General features: G+C 40.0%; 1 protein-coding gene across 10 annotated transcripts in view; it reads left to right on the forward strand.

The window, feature by feature from the left end:
- BCAS3 (BCAS3 microtubule associated cell migration factor) overlaps positions 1–26792 on the forward strand; it is a 661861-nt gene that overhangs the window by 17579 nt on the left and 617490 nt on the right. For all 10 annotated transcript variants that reach the window (XR_012514509.1, XR_012514510.1, XM_039475903.2 and 7 more), the window contains exon 5: positions 5203–5309. Coding sequence is in view for 8 of the 10 variants with exons in the window: in XM_039475903.2 (XP_039331837.1) it covers positions 5203–5309 (107 nt within the window). In the remaining 2 variants the exon portion in view is untranslated. The remainder of the gene's footprint in view (positions 1–5202; positions 5310–26792) is intronic.

The raw sequence follows: 26792 nt of genomic DNA on the forward strand, positions 1-26792 counted from the left end.
CCTTGCACATTTTGCTAAATACTTTCTCTTATATTGAAAATGCAGGCTGGTGCGGTGGCTAATGCCTATAATCCCAGCACTTTGGGAGGTTGAAGCAGGTGGATGACCTGAGGCCAGGAGTTCCACACCAGTCTGGCCAACATGGCAAAACCCCATCTCTACTAAAAATACAAAAATTAGCCGGGTGTGGTGGCAGGTGCCTGTAGTCCCAGCTACTCAGGAGGATGATGCATAAGAATCACTTGAACTTGGGAGGCGGAGGTTGCAGTGAGCCGAGATCATGCGACTACACTCCAGCCTGGGCAACAGAGTGAGACTCTGTCTCAAAAAAAAAGAAAATTCAGCTTTTAGACCAGGTGCAGTGGCTCACATTTGTAATCCCAGCACTATTGGAGATTGGGGCTGGCAGATCACTTGAGCTCAGGAGTTTGAGACTAGCCTGGGCAATATGGCCAAACGCTGTCTCTATAAAAATTAGCCGAGCGTGGTGGTGTGTCCCTGTAGTCCCAGGCAGGAGAAACGGCTTGAGCTTGGGAGACAGAGGTTGCAGTGAGCTGAGATAGCACATTGCACTTCAAGCCTGGGCAATGGGAGTGAAACCCTGTCCCAGAAATCAGTCAGTCAGTCAGTCAATCAATCAAATGCAGCTTTTACATAGGTACAAGATGCTATAAGAAAGACTTAACTATAACTCTAATATGATTTGAGAAAAAGTGAAGTCATTATATGACAACTTAAAGCAAAAGGAAGGTGAAAAGTCTAAAACTGGAGAATTTAATGCCAGAAAAAGGTGGTTTAATAATTGTAGAAAGAAGCTTGGTTTAAAAATGTCAAGATAAAAAGAGAACCACCTTCTGCCAACCAAGAGGCAGCAGGGTAGTTCCCAGGTGCCATTAAGAAAATCATTGAGGAGAAAGGTTATCTGTTTGAATGAGTTTTTAATGCTGATAAAAATGCCCTATTCTGAGGGAAAAAAAACCAAAAACGCCACAAAAGACATTTATTAGGAAGAGAAGTGCACATCTGGAATTGAGACAGGAAAGCATAGACTAACTATTTTGTGCTAATGCAGTCATGTTTATAATCGGGACTGTCCTTATCTATAATGCTGCTAACCCCTGAGCCTTGGAGGGAAAAAATAAATAGCAGCTGCCAATTTTTTCATTGTACAAGATGACCTAGACAGTGGGAACACTTTTTCTGGATTGGTGTAATTGATGCTTTGTTCCTAAAGTCAGGAAATACCTGGTCAGTAAGGGACTGCCTTTCAAAGTTTTTTTGAGGCTGGGCACAGTGGCTGACAAGTGTAATCCCAGCACTTTGGGAGGTTGAGGCAGTGGATCATTTGAGGTTAGGAGTTTGAGACCAGCCTGACCAACATGGTGATACTCCATTTCTCCTGATACAAAAATTAGCCAGGCATGGTGGCGTGTGCCTGTAATCCCACCTACCCAGGAGGCTGAGGTACAAGAATCACTTGAATCTTGGAGGCAGAGGTTGCAGTGAGCCAAGATCGTGGCACTGCACTACAGCCTGGGCAACAGAGTGAGACTCAGCCTCAAAAAAAAAAAAAAAAAAAAAAAAAAAAAGTTTCATTGATATCACACAGTGCCCCTGGCTACCTGAAATCTCATGAATTCAATACCAAAGGTGTGAAAGTGGTCTACTTGACCCCAGACACAGTGTCTTTATCTTGATCTAGGGCCTCTAGGTCAAACGGCCACACAGACCTTTTAAAGCTCACTACACATGGTACTCTACAGAAAGGATTGCCAAGTCTGGGAAAGAACCCTGATGGAACATCAAGAAAGCCTGGAAGGATCACACCATTGAAGGTGCCATCAGTGTTACAGAAATAACCATCAAAGCCAGCAAGATTGAAGCAATAAATTCTGCTGGGGAAAACTATCCATATGTTTTGCATGACTTACAGGATTTACGACAGATAATACCATTGAGAAAGTCGTGAAAGAGGGCTGAGCATGGTGGCTCCTGCCTGTAATCCCAGCACTTTGGGAGACCCAGGCTAGTGGATCACCTTAGGTCAGGAGTTCGAGACCAGCTTGGCCAACATGGTGAAACCCTGCCTACTAAAAATACAAAAATTATCTGGGTGTGGTGGCAGATGCCTGTAATCTCAGCTACTTGGGAGGCTGAGTCACAAGAATCACTTGAGCCTGGGAGGCAGAGTAAGCCGAGATTGTGCCACTGCATTCCAGTCTGGGTAACAGCGACTTTGTCTCAAAAAAAAAAAAAAAAAAAATTATGAAAGAGGTGTAGATGTGGCAAAAAAGATGAGAGGTGAAGGGTTTCAAGATAGCGATCTTGGAGAAATTCAAGAACTAATAGATATGATGCCAGCGAAATTAAGAGAAGATAGCTTGACGGAGCTCAGTGCTTCCAAACCAATGCTAGATGATGAGGAAGAAGATGTAGAAGAAACAGTGCCAGAAGATTGATGTTAGATAGTCTCTCAGAAAGTTTCCAGTTATGTAAGACTGCTTTTGACTTCTTTTAGATATAAATCTTTCTATAATACTGGCACTGAAATAAAAGCAAATGGTGGAATAAAGATTGGTTTTATATAGGAACTTTTTTTTTTGAGATGGAGTTTAGCTCTTGTTACCCAGGCTAGAGTGCAATGGCGCGATCTCGGCTCACCACAACCTCCGCCTCCTGGGTTCAAGCAATTCTGCCTCAGCCTCCTGAGTAGCTGGGACTACAGGCACGTGCCACCATGCCCAGCTAATTTTTTGTATTTTTAGTAGAGACGGGGTTTCACCATGTTGACCAGGATGGTCTCGATCTCTTGACCTCGTGATCCACCTGCCTCGGCCTCCCAAAGTGCTGGGATTACAGGCTTGAGCCACCGCGCCCGGCCTATATAGGAACATTTTTAGAGAAATTTGCAGAAATATCAGATACAAAGTATAGTATATTTTCATAAAGTTATACTGAGCATGCCTGCCTCTCCTGCTTTCCCTTCCATCTGTCGCTACCCCTGAGAGAGAAGACCAACTCCTCCCCTTCTTCCTCTTCCTCAGCCTACTCACTGTGAAGACAAGAATGAAGGCTTTTTTTTTTTTTTTTTTTTTTTTTTTTTAAGACAAGAGTTTCACTCTTGTTGCCCAGGCTGGAGTGTAATGGCGTTATCTCGGCTCGCCACAACCTCTGCCTCCCAGGTTCAAGCAATTTTCCTGCTTTAGCCTCCCGAGTAGTTGGGATTACAGGCATGCGCCACCATGGCTGGCTAATTTTGTATTTTTAGTAGAGACGGGGTTTCTCCATGTTGTTCAGGCTGGTCTCTAACTCTTGACCTCAGGTGATCCACCCACCTTGGCCTCCAAAAGTGTTTGGATTACAGGCGTGAGCCATAGCTCCTGGTCATGAAGACTTTTTGATGATCTGCTTCCATTTAATAGATTCACTTATGTATATTCTAAGAATACAGTATATAAAAATATACAAAATATGTGTTAATTGACTGTTTATGTTAACAGTAAGCCTTCTGGCCAGTGGTAAGCTATTAGCAGTTAAGTTTTTGGGTGAGTCAAAACTTATACATACCTATATTCTGTCCTAGCACTTTGGAAGGCCAAGGTGGACAGATCACTTGAGGCCAGGCACATGTTGCCTGGGCAACATGGCAAAACCCTCTATATAATAAAAATGCAAAAATTAGCCAGGTGTGGTGGAGGCTGCAGTGAACTGAGATCATGCCACTGCACTCTGGCCTGGGTGACAGAGTGAGACTCTGTCTCAAAAAAAAAAAGACCCTAAAACCTTATACTTTTTTTTTTTTTTTTTTTTTTTTTTTTTTGTGGGGACAGGGTCTTGCTCTGTCACCCAGGCTGGAGTGTAGTGCGGTGATATAATCTCAGTTTACTGCATCCTTGACCTCCTGAGCTCAAGTGATCTTCCCACTTCAGCCTCCCTAGCAACCTGGACTACAGGCATTTGTCACCACACCCAGCTAATTTTTGTGTTATTTGTAGAGATGGGGTTTCACCATCAGATGCAGATCACCTGAGGTCGGGAGTTCAAGACCAGTCTGACCAACATGGTGAAACCCCATCTTTGAAAAACAAAACAAAACAAAACAAAAAAACAAACTCAGCAAACCAAGAACAAAGGATGTCTATGAAAACACGATAGCTAACATCATACTTATGGTAAGACTGAATGCTTTCTCCCAATGAGGCAGAACAAGGCAAAGATGCCCAAACTTAAAACTTATATTCAACATTGTACTACAGGCTGTAGATAGTACAATTAGGAATGAAAAATAAAGGACATAAAGAATGGAAGTTGAAAAGTACAGTTGACCCTTGAACAATGTGAAGGGATGCCAAGTCCCCCTCTTCCCCAATGCAATCAAAATCCATGTATAGGCTGAGCATGGTGGCTTGCGCCTGTAATCCCAGCACTTTGGGAGGCTAAGGTGGGCATACTGCTTGAGCCCAGGAGTTTGAGACTAGCCTGGGCAACATGGCAAAACCCTGTCTCTACAAAAAATACAAAAAATTAGCTGGGCATTATGTCACATGCCTGTAATACCAACTGCTTGGGAGGCTGAGGTGGGAGGATCATGTGAGCTTAGAAGGTCAAGACTGCAGTGAGCTATGATGGCACCACTGTACTCCAACCTGAATGAAAGACTGAGATTCTGTCTCAAAAAAAAAAAAAGTTTGTGTAGAATTGATGTTATTATTTCTAGAACCAGGGCTCTGTCACTTAGGCTGAAGTGTAGTGGTGCCATCATAGCTCACCACAGCCCTGAATTCTTTGCCAAAGCCTTCTTCCACTTCAGTCTCCAGAGTATCTGGGACTATAAATGTGTGCCACCAAGCCTAGCTAACTATTATTGTTAGTATTTTTTATAGAGACAGGATCTTGCTATGTTGCCCAGTCTGGTTTTGAACTCCTGGCCTCAGGTGATCCTCCTACTTTGGCCTCTCTTAAATGTTTGATATTATTTAAATAGTGTGTCTAGAAGCTATGTTGAAATGGGCCAAGGAATGACAGATAGATAAGGAAATAGATAGCCAGGATGGACAAATTTGAGAGTTCTGGCTATGAAGAGAAGAGATGATAGTTACTAGAGAGATGTAAAGATCGAATCAGGCATTAAAGAAGTAGAGTTGTTTTTTTGATTGACATTATCTTTTAAATTTGCTTCTTTGTTACTTAATTCTAATGCAGATACATCAAGAAATCTGGAATTTCATGAAATACACAGCACTGGGAATGAACCACCTTTGCTGATTATGATTGGCTACAGTGATGGAATGCAGGTCTGGAGCATCCCTGTAAGTATGCATATGGTTGAATATCTAAAACATTATACTTTGCAGCATGTTAGCTTATGTGAAATCTGTAGATACTTTTTTTTTGAGAGAGCCTCACTCTTTCACCCAGGCTGGAGTGCAGTGGTACGATCTCAGCTCACTGCAACCTCCGCCTCCCATGTTTAAGCGTTTCTTCTGCCTCAGCCTCCCGAGTATCTGGGATTACAGGGGTGCATCACCATGTCCAGGTAATTTTTGTATTTTGTATATATATATATTGTTTTGAGATGGAGTTTTGCTCTTGTTGCCAAGGCTGAAGTGCAATGGCATGACCTCAGCTCACTGCAACCTCTGCCTCCCAGGTTCAGGCGATTCTCTTGCCTCAGCTTCCCATGTAGCTGGGATTACAGGCATGCGCCACCATGCCTGGCTAATTTTGCTTTTTTTTTTTTTTTGAGGTGGAGTCTAGCCCTGTTGCCCAGGCTGGAGTGCAGTGGCGTGATCTTGGCTCACTGCAACCTCTGCCTCCCAGGTTCAAGTGATTCTTCTGCCTCAGTTTCCCAAGTAGCTGGGACTACAGGCGTCTGCCACCACGCCTGGCTAATCTTTTGTATCTTTAATAGTGACAGAGTTTCACCATGTTAGCCAGGCTGGTCTCAAATTCCTGACCTCGTGATCCATGCATTTTGGCCTTCCAAAGTGCTGGGATTATAGGCATGACCCACTGTGCCTGGCCCTAATTTTGTATTTTTAGTAGAGACGGGGTTTGTCTATGTTGGTCAGGCTTGTCTTGAACTCCTGACCTCAGGTGATCTGCCTGCCTTGGCCTCCCAAAGTGCTGGGATTACAGGTATAAGGCACTGCACCCGGCCCAGTTTTTAACACTTTTAAATAGAGACAGGGTCTTACTGTGTTGCCTAGGCTGGTCTCGAATTCCTGGGCTCAAGTGATCCTCCCACTTGGTCTCCTAAAGTGTGAGCATTATAGGCATGAGCCACTGTGCTTGGCCAATTCTATTCTTTTTTTTTTCTTGCCGGTCGCGGTAGCTCATGCCTGTAATCCCAGCACTTTGGGAGGTCGAGGCGGGTGACCTTGTGATCGAGACCATCCTGGCCAACATAGTAAAACCCCATCTCTATTAAAAAAAAATTTCTATTCTTAAAATTATCATATAATTAAGTATCTAAGATGTGGAATTTTTTTTTTTAACTTGGTTTACTTTTTAGAGGTGGAAGAATCATGCTGTTATGTCATAAAATTAGAAGTATTCTTTTTCTTTTGTCTTTTGGGTAGTGTAGCTGACATTTTTCAGGGTTCCACAATTGTCTTTGTAATTTCAGTGTTGCTTCAAAGCATGGAAAAAGTACTTAAAAATTGGCAGTGCTTTTTTTCTTATTGGGAGAAATATCTGGGTTGTGATAAAATGAAAGGATTTTTAAAGTATAACTTTTTCTTACTAATAGAGACTACATTTTGCTTCATTACGCTGTTTGTAGACAGAATTGAAGACAAAGAGGGTGCTATACCTTTAACGAGAGGGTTGAGCCTGTATGGTTAGGGGTGTGGACTGGATTGAACACATTCCTTTGGTTGCTTTAACCGCCCACTTATTCTGGTTATAATTAGAGGTATTACTTTTAATAGTTTTTGAAGTTAACTTCTGTTTATCTTTGAGTAATTAAGGTTTATTCCTCCTTAGGCCTAGATTGTATTTTGAGAGGCTTGAATAATTGTTTTTCATGGAATTTTTCTTTGACCAATCGTATATTGTTATAATACCCCTATTTCATGAATTAGGGCTTGGTGCAGAGGCTTATGCCTGTAATCCCAGCACTTTGGGAGGCCAAGGCAGGTGGATCATTTGAAGTCAGGAGTTTGAGACTAGCCTGACCAATTCTGTCTCTAGTAAAAATACAGAAAAATTTAGCTGGATGTGGTGGTGCATGTCTGTAGTCCCAGCTACTCGGGAGGCTGAGGCAGGAGAATCACTTGAACCTGGGAGGGGAAGGTTACAGTGAGCCAAGATCATGCCACTACACTCCAGCCTGGGCAACAGAGCAAGACTGTCTCAAAAAACAAACAAATATAGTGAGACCTTGTCTCTATAAAAAATTTTAAAAAATTAACCTGGCATAGTGGCATGTGCCTATGGTTCCAGCCATAGGCTGATGAGGATGAGGCAGGAGGATTGCCTGAGCCTGGGAGGTTGAGGCAGGAGGATTGCCTGAGCCTGGGAGGTTGAGGCTGCAGTGAGCGATGATTATGCCACTGCACTCCAGCCTGGGTGACAGAGTGAGACCTTGTCTCAGTCAATCAATCAATCAATCAATGAGACAATGACAATCTGGAAAAATAAGCTGCTTATGTTCCATTGATTGAGCTCTTAATATGGTCAAAGAGGTCTATATACATATTATCTCATCTAATGTAGAAGTTATCTTGTTTTACAGGTGTAAGGTCACACTGCTTTTAAGAGGTGGAACTAGAATTTAAACTAGTTCTGTCTGGATTCCAATTCAAAGCCCATAATCTAAGAGCTGTACTTCATCACTTTTCAAATGTGACAGCTAAAGTTATGACATGCGAGTAGTTTTGTAGTTTAGGTTTAGTTTTTGTAGAGGTGAAGGGAATTTTCCCCTCTCCCTCTGAAATAAATTGACAATAGATTAATAGGAGAAAAAGCATACATGTGCATGAGAGCCACACAAAATATGAGACTCACAGAAGGGCCTGATGGCTGAAGCTTCCATAGTACTTTCTTCATGAGGAGAGAGAAATGGAGGAGTGTAGTCAATTTTGAGAGTTAGTAAATGATTCTCAGGAAAGTTAAATGGGCCCAAAGAGCAGAATATTGTTTATAAGTGGTTCTCTTGAGAAATGGGATCTGAGAAGAGATGATAGCCTGTGACAAAGTCTGTCTAGACCCACATGGTGTCATTTCTTGGCTCTCCTTACTGCAGTTTGCTATTTGGAAATAAAAAAAAAGGATGGTTGTGTCTGTACTGAACAGGTATGGAGTTTTCTTTCTTGTCATCATTCACTAAACGTTGCAGTATGATCACTTACACAGCATTTACGTTGTACTAGGTATTATAAGTAAGAGATAAAGTATATGAGAGGATGTGTATAGCGTGTATGCAAATACTATGCCATTTTATGTAAAGGACTTGAGCATCATGGATTTTGGTATCTATGGGTGGTTTGTGGAATCAGTCCCCCCCAGATGCTGAGGGACAATTGTATTTGCGTTTTTTTGTTTGCTTTGTTTTAAGACTGAGACTCACTCTGTTGTCCAGCCTGGAGTGCAGTGGTGCCATCTCAGCTCACTGCAACCTCCGCCCCCTGGGTTCAAGTGATTTTCATGCCTCAGCCTCCTGAGTAGCTGGAACGACAGATGTGAGCCATCATGCCAGGCTAATTTTTATATATTTTTGAGTAGAAACGGGGTTTTACCATATTGGCCAGGCTGGTTTCAAACTCCTGACCTCAGGTAATCTACCCACCTTGGCCTCCCTGAGTGCTGGGATTATAGGTGTGAGCTACTGTGCCCGGCCTGCGTTTTAAAAATAAAGATGAGGTAGGTCTCACTATGTTGCCCAGGTTGGTCTTGATGCCTGGCCTCAGGCAGTCCTCCTGCCATGGCCTCCGAAAGCACTGGTATTACAGATGTGAGCCATCATGCCTGGCTGTGTATTTGCTTTTGAGTAAACGTAGGTGGGCAGAAAATCAACCCTTGTCCAAACCTTAGCGTAGTTTTTGCTTGTAGTATGTGCTCAGGACTTCCTCTAGTTGAGTTTAATATAACTATCCCACTGTGACGCATGCCTGTAATTCCAGCACTTTGGGAGGCTGAGGCAAGTGGATAACTTGCAGTCAGGAGTTCAAGACCAGCCTGGCCAACATGGTGAAACTCCATCTCTACTAAAAATGTAAAAATTAGCCAGGCATGGTGGCAGGCATCTGTAATCCCACCTACTTGGGAATCTGAGGCAGGAGAATTGCTTGAACCCGGGAGGTGAAGGTTGCAGTGAGCTGAGATGGCACCACTGCATTCCTGCCTGGGTGACAGAGCATGAGACTCTGTCTTAAAAAGAAAGACAAAACTGTCCATCTTGGAGTCTCAGGTTAAGAAAATTAGCATATCCTGGTTAAACTTTTAAAGAAATTGTCTGTTGAAGTACATAGATATGAATGGAACTTAGATGATGCCTAGGAATATCATTACTTAGAGTCAGCTCAAAAGCAGAACTATGCAGTAGTTTACTGCCCAATGTCTACGGCTTTGTAAATGGGATGGCTGCAGGAAAACAGTAGCTTTCCCAGCTTTCCTGAGCTCTCACAGCCCTTCTTTCAACACACCTGTTATAACATAGAATGATTCTTAAGCTTGTGTTCCGGATAAACAACCCTTTTTCAACTCATGCCTAACAATGTTATTGCCTCTTTTTTGGTGAGGTAAATACAGGTTTTCTTGCTTAAATTTTTTTTTTTTTTTTTTTTGAGACGGAGTTTCCCTCTTGTTACCCAGGCTGGAGTGCAATGGCGTGATCTCGGCTCACCCCAACCTCCGCCTCCTGGGTTCAGGCAATTCTCCTGCCTCAGCCTCCTGAGCAGCTGGGATTACAGGCACGCGCCACCATGCCCAGCTAATTTTTTGTATTTTTAGTAGAGACGGGGGTTTCACTATTTTGACCAGGTTGTCAATCTCTCGATCTCTTGACCTCGTGATCCACCTGCCTCGGCCTCCCAAAGTGCTGGGCTTACAGGCTTGAGCCACCGCGCCCGGCCCGCTTAAAATTTTTAATTAAAAAAAAATCAAAGATATCTTTGTATATATTTTAAAAACCAAATAGTTTTGTGAGATTCAAATATGAAAAAAATGTAGTTCTATTCTCTGCCTTTAATCACTCCTTCAAATCTAATAGTTATTGTCATTTTAGTATTTATTTGAATCATTTCAAAATATCATACTTGTTACTTATTTCTATTTTGAGATGGAGTCTCACTGCAACACCCAGGCTGGAGTGCAGTGGTGCGATCTCAGCTCACTGCAACCTTCGTCTCTCAAGTTCAAGCGATTCTTCTGCCTCAGCCTTCTGAGTAGCTAGGACTATGGGTGCCCGCTACCAGCAGATTTTTGTATTTCTGGTAGAGACAGGGTTTCACCATATTGGCCAGGCTGGTCTTGAACTCCTGACCTCAAGTTATCCACCTGCCTCAGCCTCCCAAAGTGCCGGGATTGCAGGAGTGAGCCATCATGCCTGGCCTCAAAATATACTTTTCGAAGTTTTTTTCTCCCAGTCTTAGATTGATTGGTGCCACCCTATATTGGTGTCATAATATATCGTGCTTTTTTCATATTACAACATATTGTATATTAATTTATTTTTATTTAAATCTCTCTTCTACTAGCTCCAAGATTGTGAAGACCACATCTATTGTGCTCACCACTGTATATCCCAGACATGTGCTGAATAACTGAACATCATTTAAATCTTCACAGTTCACCAGCCACCCTACTATAACATCTGTCATCATCTAACATGGTATATATTTGTTTATTATCTATCTTCCCCACCTACCAGAATGGAAATTCCACAAGGAGAATATCATTTGTACTTATCCCATACATTTATTAATTCATTCACTCAGCAAAGATTTATTAATTGTCTATTACATACCAGACTGTGTGGGTGCTGGGATAACACTGAACAAAACAAAGTCATTCTCCTTGTGGAATTTCCATTCTGGTAGGTGGGGAAGATAGATAATAAATATATATTATGTTAGATGGTGATAGATGTTATGGTAGGGTGGTTGGTGTTGCTGTGGGTTGCTCTTTTATATAGGATGGTCTGAGAAAGCCTCTCAAAGACCCAGTGACATAGTGGTGTGAAGTTATCCACATGGGTATTTGCGGGAGGAACACTCCAAGCCAGTGCAAACACTGTGGTGCAGAATATGTTTCTTTCTTTTTTTTTTTTTTTTTTTTGAGACAGAGTTTTGCTCGTTACCCAGGCTGGAGTGCAATGGCGCGATCTCGGCTCACCGCAACCTCCGCCTCCTGGGTTCAGGCAATTCTCCTGCCTCAGCCTCCTGAGTAGCTGGGATTACAGGCATGTGCCACCATGATGTTTCTTATATTTAAGAATAGCAAGGAGGCAGTTTAGCTGGAGTTAGGGGAACAAAGCAAAGAATAGAAGAGGTGGCAGTCGGCTAGGGCTTTGTTTTAGCCCTTGTAAGGACATCTAAAATATCAAATATAGAGCAGAGTTGAAATTTTACAGTGGAAATACTTAAATCTGCTATCTAGAGCAGCAGTTCCCAACCTTTTTGGCACCAGGAACTGGTTTTGTGGAAGACAATTTTTTTATGGACCGGGGCTGGGGTGGGGATAGTTTCAGGATGATCCAAGCACAGTAAATGTATTGTTCACTTTATTTCAATTATAATTACATTGTAATATATAATGAAATAATTTTACAACTCACCATAATATAGAATCAGTGGGAGTCCTGAGCTTGTTTTCCTGCAACTAGATGGTTCCATCTGGGGGTGATGGGAGACAGTGACAGATCATCAGACATTAGATTCTCTTAAGGAGCACAAAACCTAGACCCCTCACATGAGTAGTTCACAGTAGGGTTCCTGCACCTATGAGAATCAAATGCTGCTGTTGACCTGACAGGAGGCAGAACTTAGGGAGTTATGTGCATGATGGGGAGCAGCTGTGAATACAGATGAAGCTTCGCTTTTGCTTGCCTGCTTCTCACCTCTTGCCGTGAGCCCTGGTTCCTAACCAGTACCTGGCCAGGGATTGAGGACCCCTCAACTAGAGTATACCCTTAAAATTTTATTATTCTTTCTTTTTTTTTTTCCAGTTGTTTTTTTCAGGCAACCCTCAGAACCAAAAGGGGTTCATAGAGCTGCCTACTATACTTTGTCTCATATCCATCTTATTCAGTGCATTTCAGAGGAAATGCAAGCAGCATGCTTTCCCCTAACTACTTTTGCATGCATATAATTAACTAGCGTTCAATATTTGGTTAGTTAAAAAATTTTTTTAGACAGAGCCTCACTCTGTTGCTCTGGCTGGAGGGCATTGGTGCCATCCCTGCTCACTGCAGCCTCTACCTCATGGGTTCAAGCAATTCTCATGCCTCAGCCTCGTGAGTAGCTGGGATTACAGGCACATGCCACCATGCCTGGCTAATTTTTGTCGTCTTTTAAATTTTAGCTATTTTGGTAGTTGATACCTTGAGGATTTACTTAGCATTAGCCTTTCCCTGATGACTTATAATGTGGAGTACTTTTTCATGTTTCTTGGCCATTTGTATGTCTTTTAGCAATGATTTGTATAATTTATTTGCCCATTAAAAATCTTAGTTGTAGAAGCCATTGGAGGACTTCGAATAGAGGTAATATCATTTTTTTTTAATTTTTTTTTTTTTTTTTGAAACGGAGTTTCGCTCTTGTTACCCAGGCTGGAGTGCAATGGCGCGATCTCGGCTCACCGCAACCTCCGCCTCCTGGGTTCAGGCAATTCTCCTGCCTCAGCCTCCTGAGTAGCTTGGATTACAGGCATGTGCCACCATGCCCAGCTACTTTTTTTGTATTTTTAGTAGAGACGGGGTTTCATCATGTTGACCAGGATGGTCTGGATCTCTTGACCTTGTGATCCACCCGCCTCGGCCTCCCAAAGTGCTGGGATTGGTAATACCATTTTTAAAAAGAAGAAAGGTATGTGAGGAGCAGATTTGGGTAGAAAGGTAGTGAATTTGGTTTTAAATATGTGACCCATACTAGTGATAGTAATCTGTTACTGGCAGCAAAAAGGTGAAGTGTTGAAAATGAGAGTAAACTTAAAGAAACCTGTAGAATTTGCCAGTGCACCCAACCAAACATGTGTATAGTTTACAGAAGTATAGTTTGTGCCAACTTTTAGAAAAACCAAAAAGTGATGTGTCTTTTTTGACAAATGGTTTGAAAAACACTATTACCAAGGCATCTAGTTAGAGAAGGAGTTGTTTTTGATTAGTATGTTTAGACATGCAATCATGTATTATTTTATTTCACATAAATAACATTTCTGTGATTATTAACATTCATTTTAGCATTATACATTCTTTTTAGTCATGAGAATAAAATACACATTTTTCAAGGAGGAGATTCAAATTGCAGGATGAGGAATTGGACTTATTCTTTCAGCTATAATAATTTGGAGTCATTGAACATGTTTTGGTAACATATATTCCAAATGCTGTCTATGATATTTATCTTGTGGTGGCATTAGGATAAATAGCAGGAGAAAAGAAAGGTTATAAGGCCAGTTTAGGAGTGAATTTCAACACTGTCTAAATGTTAGATGTTGAGAGCCTGAACTAACTTTGTTGTTGTGACAGGTTTACCAAAAACCATGGTAAGTGGTTAGACATTTAAAAGAGAAGAAAGTCAAAGATGTTTCCAGAGTCTTGACCTGGGGGCTGGTGCTGCTTGGTATGAAAGATGGCATCATTTTAGCAGAAATAGAATTTGATTATTAGACTTATACTATGTTAAAGATAATATAAGGCAAAAATTATACAGTATATTGTCTTATAAGTAATAAAGTGTTCTCAGTTAAAGTTTCAGTGGTAAAAGTCTCTTGATACTTTTCCCCATACTTTTTGTTATCTGTTTAAATGGCTACTTAGTTTTCTCTTCTTCTTCTTTTTTTTGTTTAAAGACATAGTCTTGCTCTGTCACCCAGGCTGGAGTGTAGTGGTGCAATCAGGATCTCAACCTCCTGGGCTCAAGCGATTCCTCCACCTCAGCCTCCTGAGTAGCTGGGACCACAGGTGTGCACCACCATGCCCAGCTGATTTTCTTTTCTTTTTTTTTTTTGGTAAAGATGGGGTTTTGCCATGTAGCCCAGGCTGGTCTCAAATTCTTGAGCTCAAACGATCCTCTTGCCTTCCCCTTCCGCAGTGCTGGCATTACAGGTGGGAGCCACTATGGCTAGCATCTTATCTTCTTTTGAAATGCTTATTTTTTTCTAAAAAGATGGAAAATATATTTTTTTACAGCACCTAGAATATGGCAGTTGTATTGTGTGAAACAGTATACAGTTGGCCCTCGGTATCCATGGATTCTGAATACATGGATTCAGTCAATATGGATAGAAAATATTTGGGAAAAAAGTAAAAAATAATTCAACAGTATAAAGTAACACAAATAAAAATGGCAGTATAGGCTGAATGCGGTGGCTCACGCCTGTAACCCCAACACTTTGGAAGGCCGAGATGGGCAGATCAAGAGGTCAGGATTTCAAGACCAGCCTGGCCAACGTTGTGAAACCCCATCTCTACTAAAAATACAAAAAATTAGCTGGATGTGGTGGGATGGGCACCTGCAATTTCAGCTATTTGTGAGGCTGAGGCGGGAAAATCGCTTGAACCCAGGAGGCAGAGGTTGCAGTGAGCCGAGATTGTGCCATTGCACTTCAGCCCTGGCAATGGTGTGAGACTCTGTCTCAAAAAAATAAAAATAAAAAATTAAAGGACAGTATAGCTATTTACATAGCATTTGCATTGTATTAGGTATTATAAGTAATTTAGAGATGATTTAAAGTATGTAGGAGGATGTGGATAGGTTATATATGCATAGGTTATGTGCAGATGCCATGCCATTTTATAAAAGGGACTTGAGCATTGGAGGTTTTGATGTCCACAGGGATTCTGGAACCAATGCCATGTGGATACAGAGGGATGACTGTATTTCTGTTTCAAGTTAGTATTTGTACTGTTTTCCTGGAGCTGTGTTTACACAGTACTTCAATGACCTAACACTAGGTGTCGCTACCACATTGAGCTAAGAAAAGTACAGCTGCTCTTTGAAAGGAAATACTTGCCCTAAAGCTTTTTGTGTAGCTTTTACACACTAAAAGCTTTAGAGCAAACATGCAAGGGCATTCTTGAGGTAAATACCAATTAGTCTACTATTTATTAGAGGTTGGGTGCCAATAGACTTTGTCATGTTAAGATTGTTAGCCAGGAAACGGTTTTTATGGGTTTCATTTGGGAGTAATATAAAGTTAGTGATTTGGGTACACTGGCAAGCAGAGCAAGGTTGAATATGGATGCAGTCCAGTGAAAAAAATTGCCTTTGTTGAGAACAGGACCTTATTTTGTTTGGTCCATTCTCTTCTTCCTGAAAAAAGAAGTAATAGGTGGATCCTTGGACATCTGCAGTGGGAGGGCATTGGTTGTTATGGATGAGTAAAGAGTAATACTGAAATTGGAATTTATCCATATTGGTAGATTAAAATATCTTTTCTTATAGTATATTTCCTAAATTATCACTTCAGAGAAGTCTTGCATCTGAAACTTAATTTTTCCCTATATGCGAATGGTGGCGTGACTTTTGTTGATTTGGCATAGGCGGTAGACATTACTGTGAGTTTGAAATTTATCATTGTAAGTTGGAATCTTTCTTATTTGAGATATTTTGGATGTTTTTCTACTCCAAAACAATATACTGTTTGGACCTAAGCTGATTTATAAGTCTGTGGAATGCATTTTTTCCTGGTAAATGTTATTGAATATACATGCAGTAAAATGCACAAATCTTTTTTTTTCTTTTTTTAATTTTTAACTTTAATTTTTTTAGCCAGCATAGCCCTGCGGTGGTAACACCCTTGCGGAGGGCTCCTGCAGTGGGTGGACACTGGGAGGGGATAAAGCAAAGCAAAAAATGCACAAATCTTAAATGTACAGAGTAAATTTATATCTTCTAACTATCATCCTAGATTAAGATTTAGAACATTTCCAGTACCTCAGAAAAGTCCCTTGTGCCACTTCCTTGACAATAGTGCCTTCTTCCTACCTCCAAGTAACCATTATTCTGCTATTCTGACTTCTGTCACCATCTGTTTTTTCTATTCTTGAATGTCTAAAAAATATGATATAGATTTAAAAAGTATGTATTCTTTCATGTTCTGGCTTGTCTCTTAACATTATGACTGTAAGATTATTTTTTCTGCTATTGTGTATAACACTAATTTTGCTGTGTAGTATTTTATCATGAACATAATACATTTTGAAAAATCCAGTATATGACTGAGAGACATTTTTGTTTCCAGTTTTTGAGTATTATTAATAAAGTTGCTCTGAAAATTCTTGTATATGGTAATTTTTGGTGGACGTAAACAAAAAATGGTATTTTTTGGTGGACGTAAACACTCACTTCTTTTGGGCATTGACCTAGGAGTAGATTTATTGTGTCATAGGGTAAGTATGTGTTTACCTTTAGCAGGTACTCCCAAGTAGTTTTCAAAAGTGGTATTGCCAACTTCATACTTCCACCAGAAGCTGGAAGTTCTGTTTGTCCTGCATTCTTAGCAGCACTTGGTATTGTCAGTCTTTTTAATTTTGGTCATTCTGTTGCAGATGTGTTGATATCTTCTGGGAGGTTTTAAAAATGCTTTTTAGGCTGGGCACCGTGGTTTATGCCTGCAATCTCAGCACTTTGGGAGACCGAGGTAGGAGGATCCTTTGAGATTAGGAGTTTGAGACCAGCCTGGGCAACATAGTAAGACCCTCTCTCTACCAAAAATAAAACATTAGCTGGGCATAGTGGCATGTACTTGTAATTCCAGCAACTCAGGAGGTTGAGGGGAGAGGATCACTTGAGTCCAGTAGATCAAGGCTGCAGTAAGCTATGATCATGTTACTGCCCTCCAGTCTGGGCAACACAGCACACAGTAGGATCCTGTCTCAAAAAATGCTTTTTATTTTGCAATAAATATTAAACTTGCAGAAAATTTTGTAATGTATATAAGGTATTCCTCTTGCCCATTATGCAGATCACCAATTACGTATTTTACCTTATTTGCTTTGTTATTCTCTCTGTATCTATACACATATTTTCTGAATCATTTATAAATTGGGGAAATCATGTCATCATTTCTCTAAATTATTATTTTTGAGGTGGAGTCTCACTCTGTTGCCCAGGCTGGAGTGCAGTGGCGCAGTCTTGCCTACTGCTACCTCCACCTCCCAGGTTCAGCAATTCTCCTGCCTTAGCCTCCCAAGTAGCTGGTACTACAGGCATATGCCATCACGCCCAGCTAATTTTTTGCATTTTTAGTAGAGAGGGAGTTTTACCATGTTGGCCAGGCTGGTCTTGAACTCTTAATCTCAAGTGATCCACCTGCCTTGGCCTCCTAAAGTGCTGGGATTACAGGTGTGAGCCACTGTGCCTGACCTGTTTCCATAAATTATTTAGTTTGATTTCCTAAGAATAAGCAGATAGCCATAGCACTGTCATCAAACCCAGGATATTTAAATTTGATGCAATACTATTGTGGAAACTATTGTTCATATTCAGATTTCATTCATTGTCTCAATAGTCTCCTTTATAGCTATTGTTACTTTTTCCCTTTCTCAGATTTTCTTTTGATGAAAAAGTCTGGTTCAGATTTTTGATCTTTTACTCTATTATTATTTCTTTTATCATTGTTTACTCTAAGGACATGAAAATATTCTTCTAACCTGGGTGTGGTGGTTCATGCCTGTAATCCCAGCACTTTGAGAGGCTGAGCCAGGTGGACCACTTGAGGTCAGGAGTTTAACACTAGCCTGGCCAACATGGTGAAACCCCTCTACCAAAAGCACAAAAATTAGCTGGGCATGATGGTGTGAGGCCTGGGTAGCTGAGGCATGGGAATTGCTTGAACCCGGGAGGCACAGGTTGCAGTGAGCCGATATCGAGGTACTACACTTCAGCCTGGGTGACAGAATGAGACACTGTCTCAAAAAAAAAAAAAAAAAAAGAAATTCATTTATGTTTCCTTTTAGTGGGTTGTTGTTTTTACCTTTCGGGTTAAGATTCATTTGGAAAACAAAAACTTTGTATGTGTATGGTATGAGATGGGGTCAGGGTTATTTCTTTTTCTTTTCCTTTCCTTTTTTTTTTTTTTTTTAAGTGACAGGGTCTCACTCTGTGTTGACCAGGCTGGAGTGCAGGCTGGTGCCATTATAGCTAACTGCAGCCTCCAAGTCCTGGGCTCAGGTGATCTTCCTGCCTCAGACTCCTAAGCAGCTAGTACCATAAGCATGTGCCACCTTGCCTGGCTACTTAAAAAATTTTTTTTTTTTTTTTTTGTAAAGATGGGTTTTCACTATGTTGCCCAGGCTGGCCTTGGACTCCTGGCTCAAAGCAGTCCATCTGCCTCAGCCTTATTTCTTATTTATCTCTATTTTTAGAATAATGGTACCCAATTGATTCAGCACCATTTCCTGAAAAGACCATTCTTCTTCTTCTTCTTCTTATTTTTATAGAGACAGGGTTTCACCATGTTGGCCAGACTGGTCTCGAACTTCTGACCTCAGGTGATCCAACTGCCTTGGCCACCCAAAGTGCTGGGATTATAGGCGTGAGCCACCATGCTCAGCCAAAAAGACCATTCTTTACCCAAAAATACCATAGATGTGTGGGTAATTTTTATACTCTATTTTTTCATTGGTTTAATTGTCTGCTTTTGAATTCTAAGTATATTAGAAACTCAATCTGAGAAAGTCCCAAAATAACTTAGTAATTTCTTGCTCTTTGCTTTCAATATATTTTATTTGCACTCTAGCCCTTTCTGCTAACATCTATATTTTTATTAGAATAGCATCATCATTTTTCCATTCAGCCACACTGGAATGTTAAGGTCTGTGTCAATTGTTATAAGATACAAATAAACTAAGACTTGAGCACTGTTTTGAGGAGATCATATCCTATCTGGAGGAAATGTCACTAAATATTTGCAGTCTGTGTCAGTGGTTCCCAACTAGGAGTAATTTTGTTCTCCAAGGGGCCATTTGGCTATTTGTTTTATTGTCATGATTGGGTGTTGCTACTGGCATGTGGTAGGTAAAAGCCAGAGATACCGTTCTTCATCCTACAATGCACAGGACAGCCTTTCTGGAACAAAAATTGTCCCATCCAAAACATCAGTAGTGCTGAGGTTGAAAAACCTTGGTCTGTGTGATCAGTGTTAGGGCAGAGGTATGAATAAAGTGCTGTAGAGCCCCCAAGGAATGACGGATGCCTAGGGGATGTTTTTTTTTTTTTCTTTCTTTCTTTCTTTCCTTTTTTTTTTGTTTTTTTAAACTCAGGATCAAACCTGGGGGAGGAGTTTTAACACTAGTGCTGCCTAGTAAAATTTCATAGAATATAAAAAAAAAAAATAGGCCAGGCATAGTGGCTCATGCCTGTAATCCAAGCACTTTGGAGGCCAAGGCGGACGGATCACCTGAGGTCAGGAGTTCAAGATCAGCCTGACCAACATGGTGAAAACTCGTCTTTATTAAAAAAAAAAAAAAAAAGTTATAACTGGAATATTCAGAATGCATCATACATTATTTTAGGCACATTGTATATATTATTTATTATCCTGTCAATTTTACAAGTTAGTGTTAATCTTATTTTACACTTGAAAAAATTAAGGGTTATATTTAAAACTAGGTCAAGTTTTTAAATAGATACCTTTTAAAAAACAGACTTTAAGGGCTGTTTTAGGTTCACAGCAAAATTGAGTAGAAAATATAGGGAGGTCCCATATACCTCCTGCTTCCACATACACACCCTCGCCCAACTGTTAACATTCCCAGCATGACATTATTGTCACCCACAGTCCATAGTTTACATTAGGATTCATTTTTGGTGGTATACTTTTTTTCTTTTTTTGTCACAGGGTCTTGCTCTGTTGGCCACGCTGGACTACAGTGGTGAGATCTAGGTTCACTGTAGCCTCTGCTTTCTGGGCTCAAGCGATCCTCCCACCTTAGCCTCCCAGGTAGCTGGAACTATAGATGCATGCCACCATGTATTTTTTTTGTAGAAATGGGGTTTTACCATGTTACTTAGGCTGATCTGGAACTCCTGACCTCAAGTGATCTGCCCACCTCAGCCTCCCAAAGTGCTGGGATTACAGGTGTGAGCCACCATGCCCAGCCTGAGTTTTGGTGATATATATATATATATATTTATTTTGAGACAGAGTCTCAAATATATATATATATATATATTTTGAGACAGAGTCTTACTCTGTCGCCAGGTCGGAGTGCAGTGACACAATCTCAGCTCAGTGCAACCTCTGCCTCCTTGTTCAAGTGATCCTCCTACCTCAGTCTCCCGAATAGCTGGGACTACAGATGTGCGCCACCACCAATAATTTTTTGTTTTTTTTTAGTAGAGATGGGATTTCACCATATTGACCAGGATGGTCTCAATCTCTTGACTTCATGAACTGCCCTCCTCAGCCTCCCAAAATGCTAGGATTATAGGCATGAGCCACTGTGCCCAGTCTGGTGGTATACTTTCTATGTGTTTTGACAGATGATATAATGACAGGTATCCACTATTGTAATATCACCCAGAATAGTCTCACTGCCCTATGTGTCCTCTGTTCTCTATCTATTCATCCGTCCCTCCCTGATAAACCCTGGGCACCACTGATCTTTTTACCATGTCCATTTTTTTGCCTTTCCAAAAAGCCATATAGTTGGAATCATACAGTAGGTAGCCATTTCAAATTGGTTTCTTTCACTTAGTAATATGCATTTAAGGTTCTGTCATGTGTTTTCATGACTTGATAGCTTATTTAAATGCTGAATAATATTTCGTTATATGGAATACCATAGTTTGTTTATGATAGATATATTTTTTAAAAATTTAATTTAATTTAATTTTCGAGACAGAGTCTTGCTTTGTCACCCAGTCTTGCTTTGTCACCCAGTGCAGTGGAGCGATATTGACTCACTACAACCTTCACCTCCTGGGTTCAAGTGAATCTCCTGCCTCAGCCTCCCAGGTAGCTGGGATTACAGGTGCCCACCACCATGCCCAGCTAATTTTTGTATTTTTAGTAGAGACAGGATTTCGCCATGTTGGTTAAGCTGGTCTTGAACTCCTGACCTTAAGAAATCCACCGTCTCGGGCTCCCAAAGGGCTAGGATTACAGGTGTGAGCCACACGCCTGATAATATCTTTTTGAAAATAAAGATAATATACATACTATGAAATACACAAATCTCGGGTCCATAGTTTGGTGATTTTTTACTTGCATATATGTATTTGTATATATGTGTGTTTATATGTGTCTATGCATGTTTACATGTGTACATACACAAGTACATGAAACCACCATTGGGGAGAAAATGTAAAACATTTTTGTACTCAAAGTTTTTCAGTCATTACTCCTCCTTTCAGGATAAGATAATTACTATTCTGACTGTAAATTAGTTTTGCATGCATTGAACTTTCTATAAATAGAGGCATACTGTATGTACTCTTTTGCATCTGTCTTCTTTTGCTAAATACATTTTTTACGTTCATCTGTGTTGTTGCTATATCATAGTAGTTTGTATTTTTTGTTTTTACTATTGTGCTTTATTTCACTATTTTAATATATCTTAATCTGTACAGTTATTTTCTTTTTGATGGGCTTTGTGTTTCTGGCATTTGCCTATAATGAATAAAGTGTCTGTGAACATTTCTTATAGATACATGAGCTCTTTTTTTTTTTTTAAGGTACCTAATGGAATTACTTAGTCACAGGGTAGGTGGCATATATTTAACTTTATTAGAAATTTCCTCCCTCCCAAAAAAAGAAATTGCCCAAGGGTTTTCCAAATAGGCTGTATTGTTGTATATTTTCATTTGCAATATCTGGGAGTTATTACTTGTTCCACTTACTGCTGCTATTGATTTTGTCAGTCATTAAAAAAAAAAATCATCTTGTTAATCTTACAAATTAATGCGATAGCTATTTTATGGAAAAAAACTTTTAGGCTTCTATTTAATATAAACAGTTCCTCTTTGGTTAATTATCTATTGCAAATCTACTTTAATCAATGGATTAAATCAAGATAAGTTTACAATACCATTAAAATGTAACAAATTCAGTCTTTTAAAAGTGGAAAGAGGCGATGAGCCAAAATTGATTTATCTGTTGCACTGTTTTCTCTCTTCACTTTTTGATTGAACCCCTATCAGCATGTAATAAAATAATAAAGAGAATCCAGTTTGTATGTCTGAGTGATTATGAAGTGTTTATGACAGCCGCTATGCTGACACTCTCTATAATGGTGTTACATTGACTTTTGAACACCTTCTGGTCTGCCTCCAGGCATGTGTGTAAGTGTAGTCTGAGTGGTTTTACATTAACATCTACCCTGAGTAAGATCTCTTGACTACAGAAGTGTTAGTTGCAAATGGAAGATACCATTAAGGCGGCTTCAAAGGACTGGAATGATATTTGGATTGGTGCATGCTGAAGTAATGGCTAGAGTTTTGAAGTGTAATGTCTAAATCAGTGTTGCATAACTGAAGGAACGTGTGAGTTCAAACCACTTTCTTTGATCTTCCTTTAGGAAATCAGGCTGAAGGGGAAAGGCCAAAGTTGCCTTAAAATACTCATTTCTATGTGTGCAAAAATCTGGAAGTATGAAAATATGATTACAAGTTCCATTCATTATTTGTGTTTTGTGGTTTTCATATTGTTCTTGAAATTTACTTCCTTCCTGCCTCAAGTTTTGTATTATGAATTTAGTGTCAAGACCAAAATATAGACTGGGTTGCTGTTTCCTTCATGTGGTCAGCAAATATCTGTTCTATAAGTTGTTAGTCCTCACAAATATGCATTTTAGGCAATTTTCGTGTCTTGTATTTTTTTTCTAGGTGGTATACACAGTAGGTCACAGAGATACTGACACTGACATTAACTGAATCCTTTGTGGTTAGGCAGGAAAAACAAAAAACAAAAAACAAAAAACTTGTTCCCCTCTTCCTCCTAATTTTAGGAGCTTTCAAAAGGACTACTCTTTACTATTAGGAAAACCTTCCTCAAACTGTTCTATCTATCTTAAGTTTTTGAAATTGTGGAGGCAGAGCTGTAAAAAATAAAGTAACACACTGACAGTGACTTGTTAGAGAAACAAAGGCCTGAGTTTAAGAACTGTTTTGAATATAGCGTATTTATAGGAGATTCTGATGTTTCTTTGGGCTGGTTATTTTTGGCAGTCTTTTTCTTTGTTTCCTTATCTATAAAATGAAAATATATTATCAAATTGGCTTACAGGGTGGTTCTAGGGAGAGATTCTCGGCTTTCAGTAGAGCTGACTTTCAGTTACTGTGGCTACTCATGTAGCTAGGTGAGTTATTTTTGTTGCTTCTTTACTGAATTCCTTGGTATAAGATAATATCTGCCATGCCTCCCATATTCTCCTTTACATTTTTACAATTTATCTCTAATTAAAAGTAAATTATTGTTACTAATTTTTAAGTTAAAAAACTATAATGAATCAATCTTCTTTTTAAGGAACTTCATTCCTTCCAGTTGTATCTGTATGTTTAGTACATGTGAAATAATTAATAAATTGATAACTATACATGTGTTTATTTATTGAGACAAAGTCTGTTCTGTCATCCATGCTGGAGTGCAGTGGCATAACCTTGGCTCACTGCAACCTCCACCTCCCAGTTCAAGCAATTCTCGTGCCTCAGCCTCCCAAGTATCTGGGATTACAGGCGTGTGCCATCACGCCCAGCTAATTTTTTTATTTTTAGTAGAGATGGGGTTTCTCCATGTTGGCCAGGCTGGTCTCAAATATCTGGCCTCAGGTGATCTGCCCACCTCGCCCTTCTATGGTTCTGGGATTATAGGCATGAGCCACCACTCCTGGCCTTCATGTGTATATTTAAATGGGTTATGTGAGGTATTTTTTTTGCTTTAGGAACCGAATTCCTTAGTAAATTTCCTTTCTCTAGTCTCTATATTTTTACCTTTTATTCTTGATTTTTTTTTCTTCCTATTAGAGAAGATTAACATTTATTTGTGGGATTTTTTTTGTTGTTGTTGAGTTGGAGTCTCGCACTGTTTGCCTGGGTTGCTGTAACCTCTACCTCCCAGGTTCAAGCGATTCTCCTGCCTCAGCCTCCCGAGTAGCTGGGATTACAGGCATGGGCCACCACACCCAGCTAATTTTGTATTTTTTAGTAGATACAGGGTTTCTTCATGTTGGTCAGGCTGGTCTCGAACCCTCGACCTCAGATGATCTGCCTGCCTCTGCCTCCCAAAGTGCTGGGATTACAGGTGTGAGCCACTGTGCCTGGCCTACTTTTCGTATTTTATATTGTGATAGAACCTGATTTTTGGAATAAGACTAAAATTTCCGGGATCTCAGGTATTGGCTGCTCTTGCTCTCTGTCTTCTCAGGTGAAATTAGAGCAGTTACTAATTCAGAATACTCTGAAATCAAAGGTATTTTTGACAGAAAGGCAGAATGCGCTCGAGATAAACACGAGGCATTCTTTTCCTATTGTCTTCCATGTCTAGTGGCCCATGTTAAATATTGGATCTTTGGTTGGGTGTGGTAGCTCACACCTACAATCCTAGCACTTTCAGAGGCTGAGGCAGGAAGATTGCTTGAGCCCAGGAGAGTTTGAAACCAGCTTGAGCAACTTTGTGAGATACCCTCTTCTACAACAGAATTTTTAAAAAGTTATCTGGGCATGGTGGCATGTACCCATGGTCCCAGCTACTTGGGAGGCTGAGGTGGGAGAAATGCTTGAGCCCAGGAAGTCGAGGCTACAATGAGCAGTGATCATGCCACTGCACTCCAGCCTGGGCGACAGAGCTAGACCCTGTCTCCAAACAAAATCAGGTTGTTTTCTTATTGTTGAATTTTAAGAGTTCTTGGTGGTGGTATGCGGTGGTACATGCCTGTAATCCCAGCACTTTGAGAGGCCGAGGCGGTTGGATCACGAGGTCAGGAGTTTAAGACCAGCCTGGCCAAGATAGTGAAACCCCATCTCAAAAAAAAAAAAATTATTTGTATATTTTAGATAACAGTACTTTATCAGATGTGTCTTTTGCAAATGTTTTCTCAGTTTATGGCTTGGCTTATTCTCTTGACATTGTCTTTTGGAGCGCAGAAGTTTTAAATTTTAACCAAGTCTAGCTTTTTTTTTTTTTTTTTTTTTTTTTTAAACACAGATGGTGCTTTTGCTGTATCAAAAAAGTCATCGCTATACCCAGTATCAAATAGGTTTTCTCCTACATTAATTTATTTACTTACTTTTAGAGACAAAGTTTTGCTCTACTCCCCAGGTTAGAGTCTTGCTCTAACCCCCAGCTAAAGTCTTGCTCTACTATCCAGGCTTCTACTACCCAGTAATTCGATCCTAGCTTGCTACAGCTTTGAATTCTGGGCTCAACTGATCCTCCCGCCTCAGCTTCCTGAGTAGCTAGGGCGATAGGTGCACACTACCTACCACACCCAGCTATTTTTTCAATCTTTAGTAGAGATGGAGTCTTGCTATGTTGCCCAGGCTGGTCTCAAACTGTTGACCTCAAGCAGTCTTCCAACCTCAACCTCCCAAAGTGCTGGGATTATAGGGGTGAACCACTGTGCCCAGACTCCTATGTTATTTTTTGAGTTTGAGTTTCACGTTTCACATTTAGGTCTGTAATCCATTTGGAGTTAATTTTTGTGAAGGGTGTCAGGTCTGTGTCTATGTTCATTTTATTGCGTGTGGATGTCCAGTTGTTTCAGCACTGTTTGTTGAAAAGACTGGCTTGGTTCCATTATATTATCTGTGCTATTTTATCAAAGATTAATTGACTATTTATGTGGATCTATTTGTGAACTCTTTGTTCTGTCCCATTGATCTGATAATCTAGTCTTTCACCAATACTACACTATTTTGGTTACTGTAGCTTGTAAGTCTTGAAATCAGTTAGCATCAGTCTTCTGACTTTGTTTTCTCCTTCAGTATTTAGTCGGCTATTCTGAATTTTTGCGTCTCCATAGGAACTTCAGAATTGATTTGTCAATAGCTACAGAATAACTTGCTTTGATTTGGATTTGGATTACATTGAGTATATACATTAAGTTGGAAAGAACTGACATCTTTACAATATTGAGTCTTCCTATCAATGAATATGGAATGTCTCTTCATTAGTTCTTTTTTTGTATGTTTCATCAGTTTTATAGTTTTTCTCATATAGATTGTGTACATATTTTATTAGATTTATACCTAATTATTTCCTTTTTGGTGGCACTAATGTATATGGTAATGTATTTTTTTTTTAGATTTCAAATTCCACTTGTTTAATGCTTGGATATAAGAAAGTGACTTTTGAATATTAACCTTGTATTATTCTGCAACCTTGCTGTAATTCCTTATTATTTCCAGCTTCTTTTGTTGTTGTTGAATCTTTTGTATTTTATACATAGATGATCATATCTTTTGTGAACAAAGACAGTTTTATTTCTTTCTTTCCCATTTTTATACCTTTCGTTTCCTTTTCTTGTCTTGCTGTATTAGCTAGGATCATGTTAAAAAACCTGGTGAGAGGGGACATCCTTGCCTTGTTCCTGTTCTTAGTGGGACAGCCTCGAGTTTCTGATAGTTAACTATGATTTCTGATTTTACTTTATTTTTGAGACAGGGTCTCAATCTGTCACCCAGGCT

The sequence above is a fragment of the Saimiri boliviensis genome, chromosome 17 (assembly GCF_048565385.1).
Source record: "Saimiri boliviensis isolate mSaiBol1 chromosome 17, mSaiBol1.pri, whole genome shotgun sequence".
Lineage (NCBI taxonomy): Eukaryota > Metazoa > Chordata > Mammalia > Primates > Cebidae > Saimiri > Saimiri boliviensis.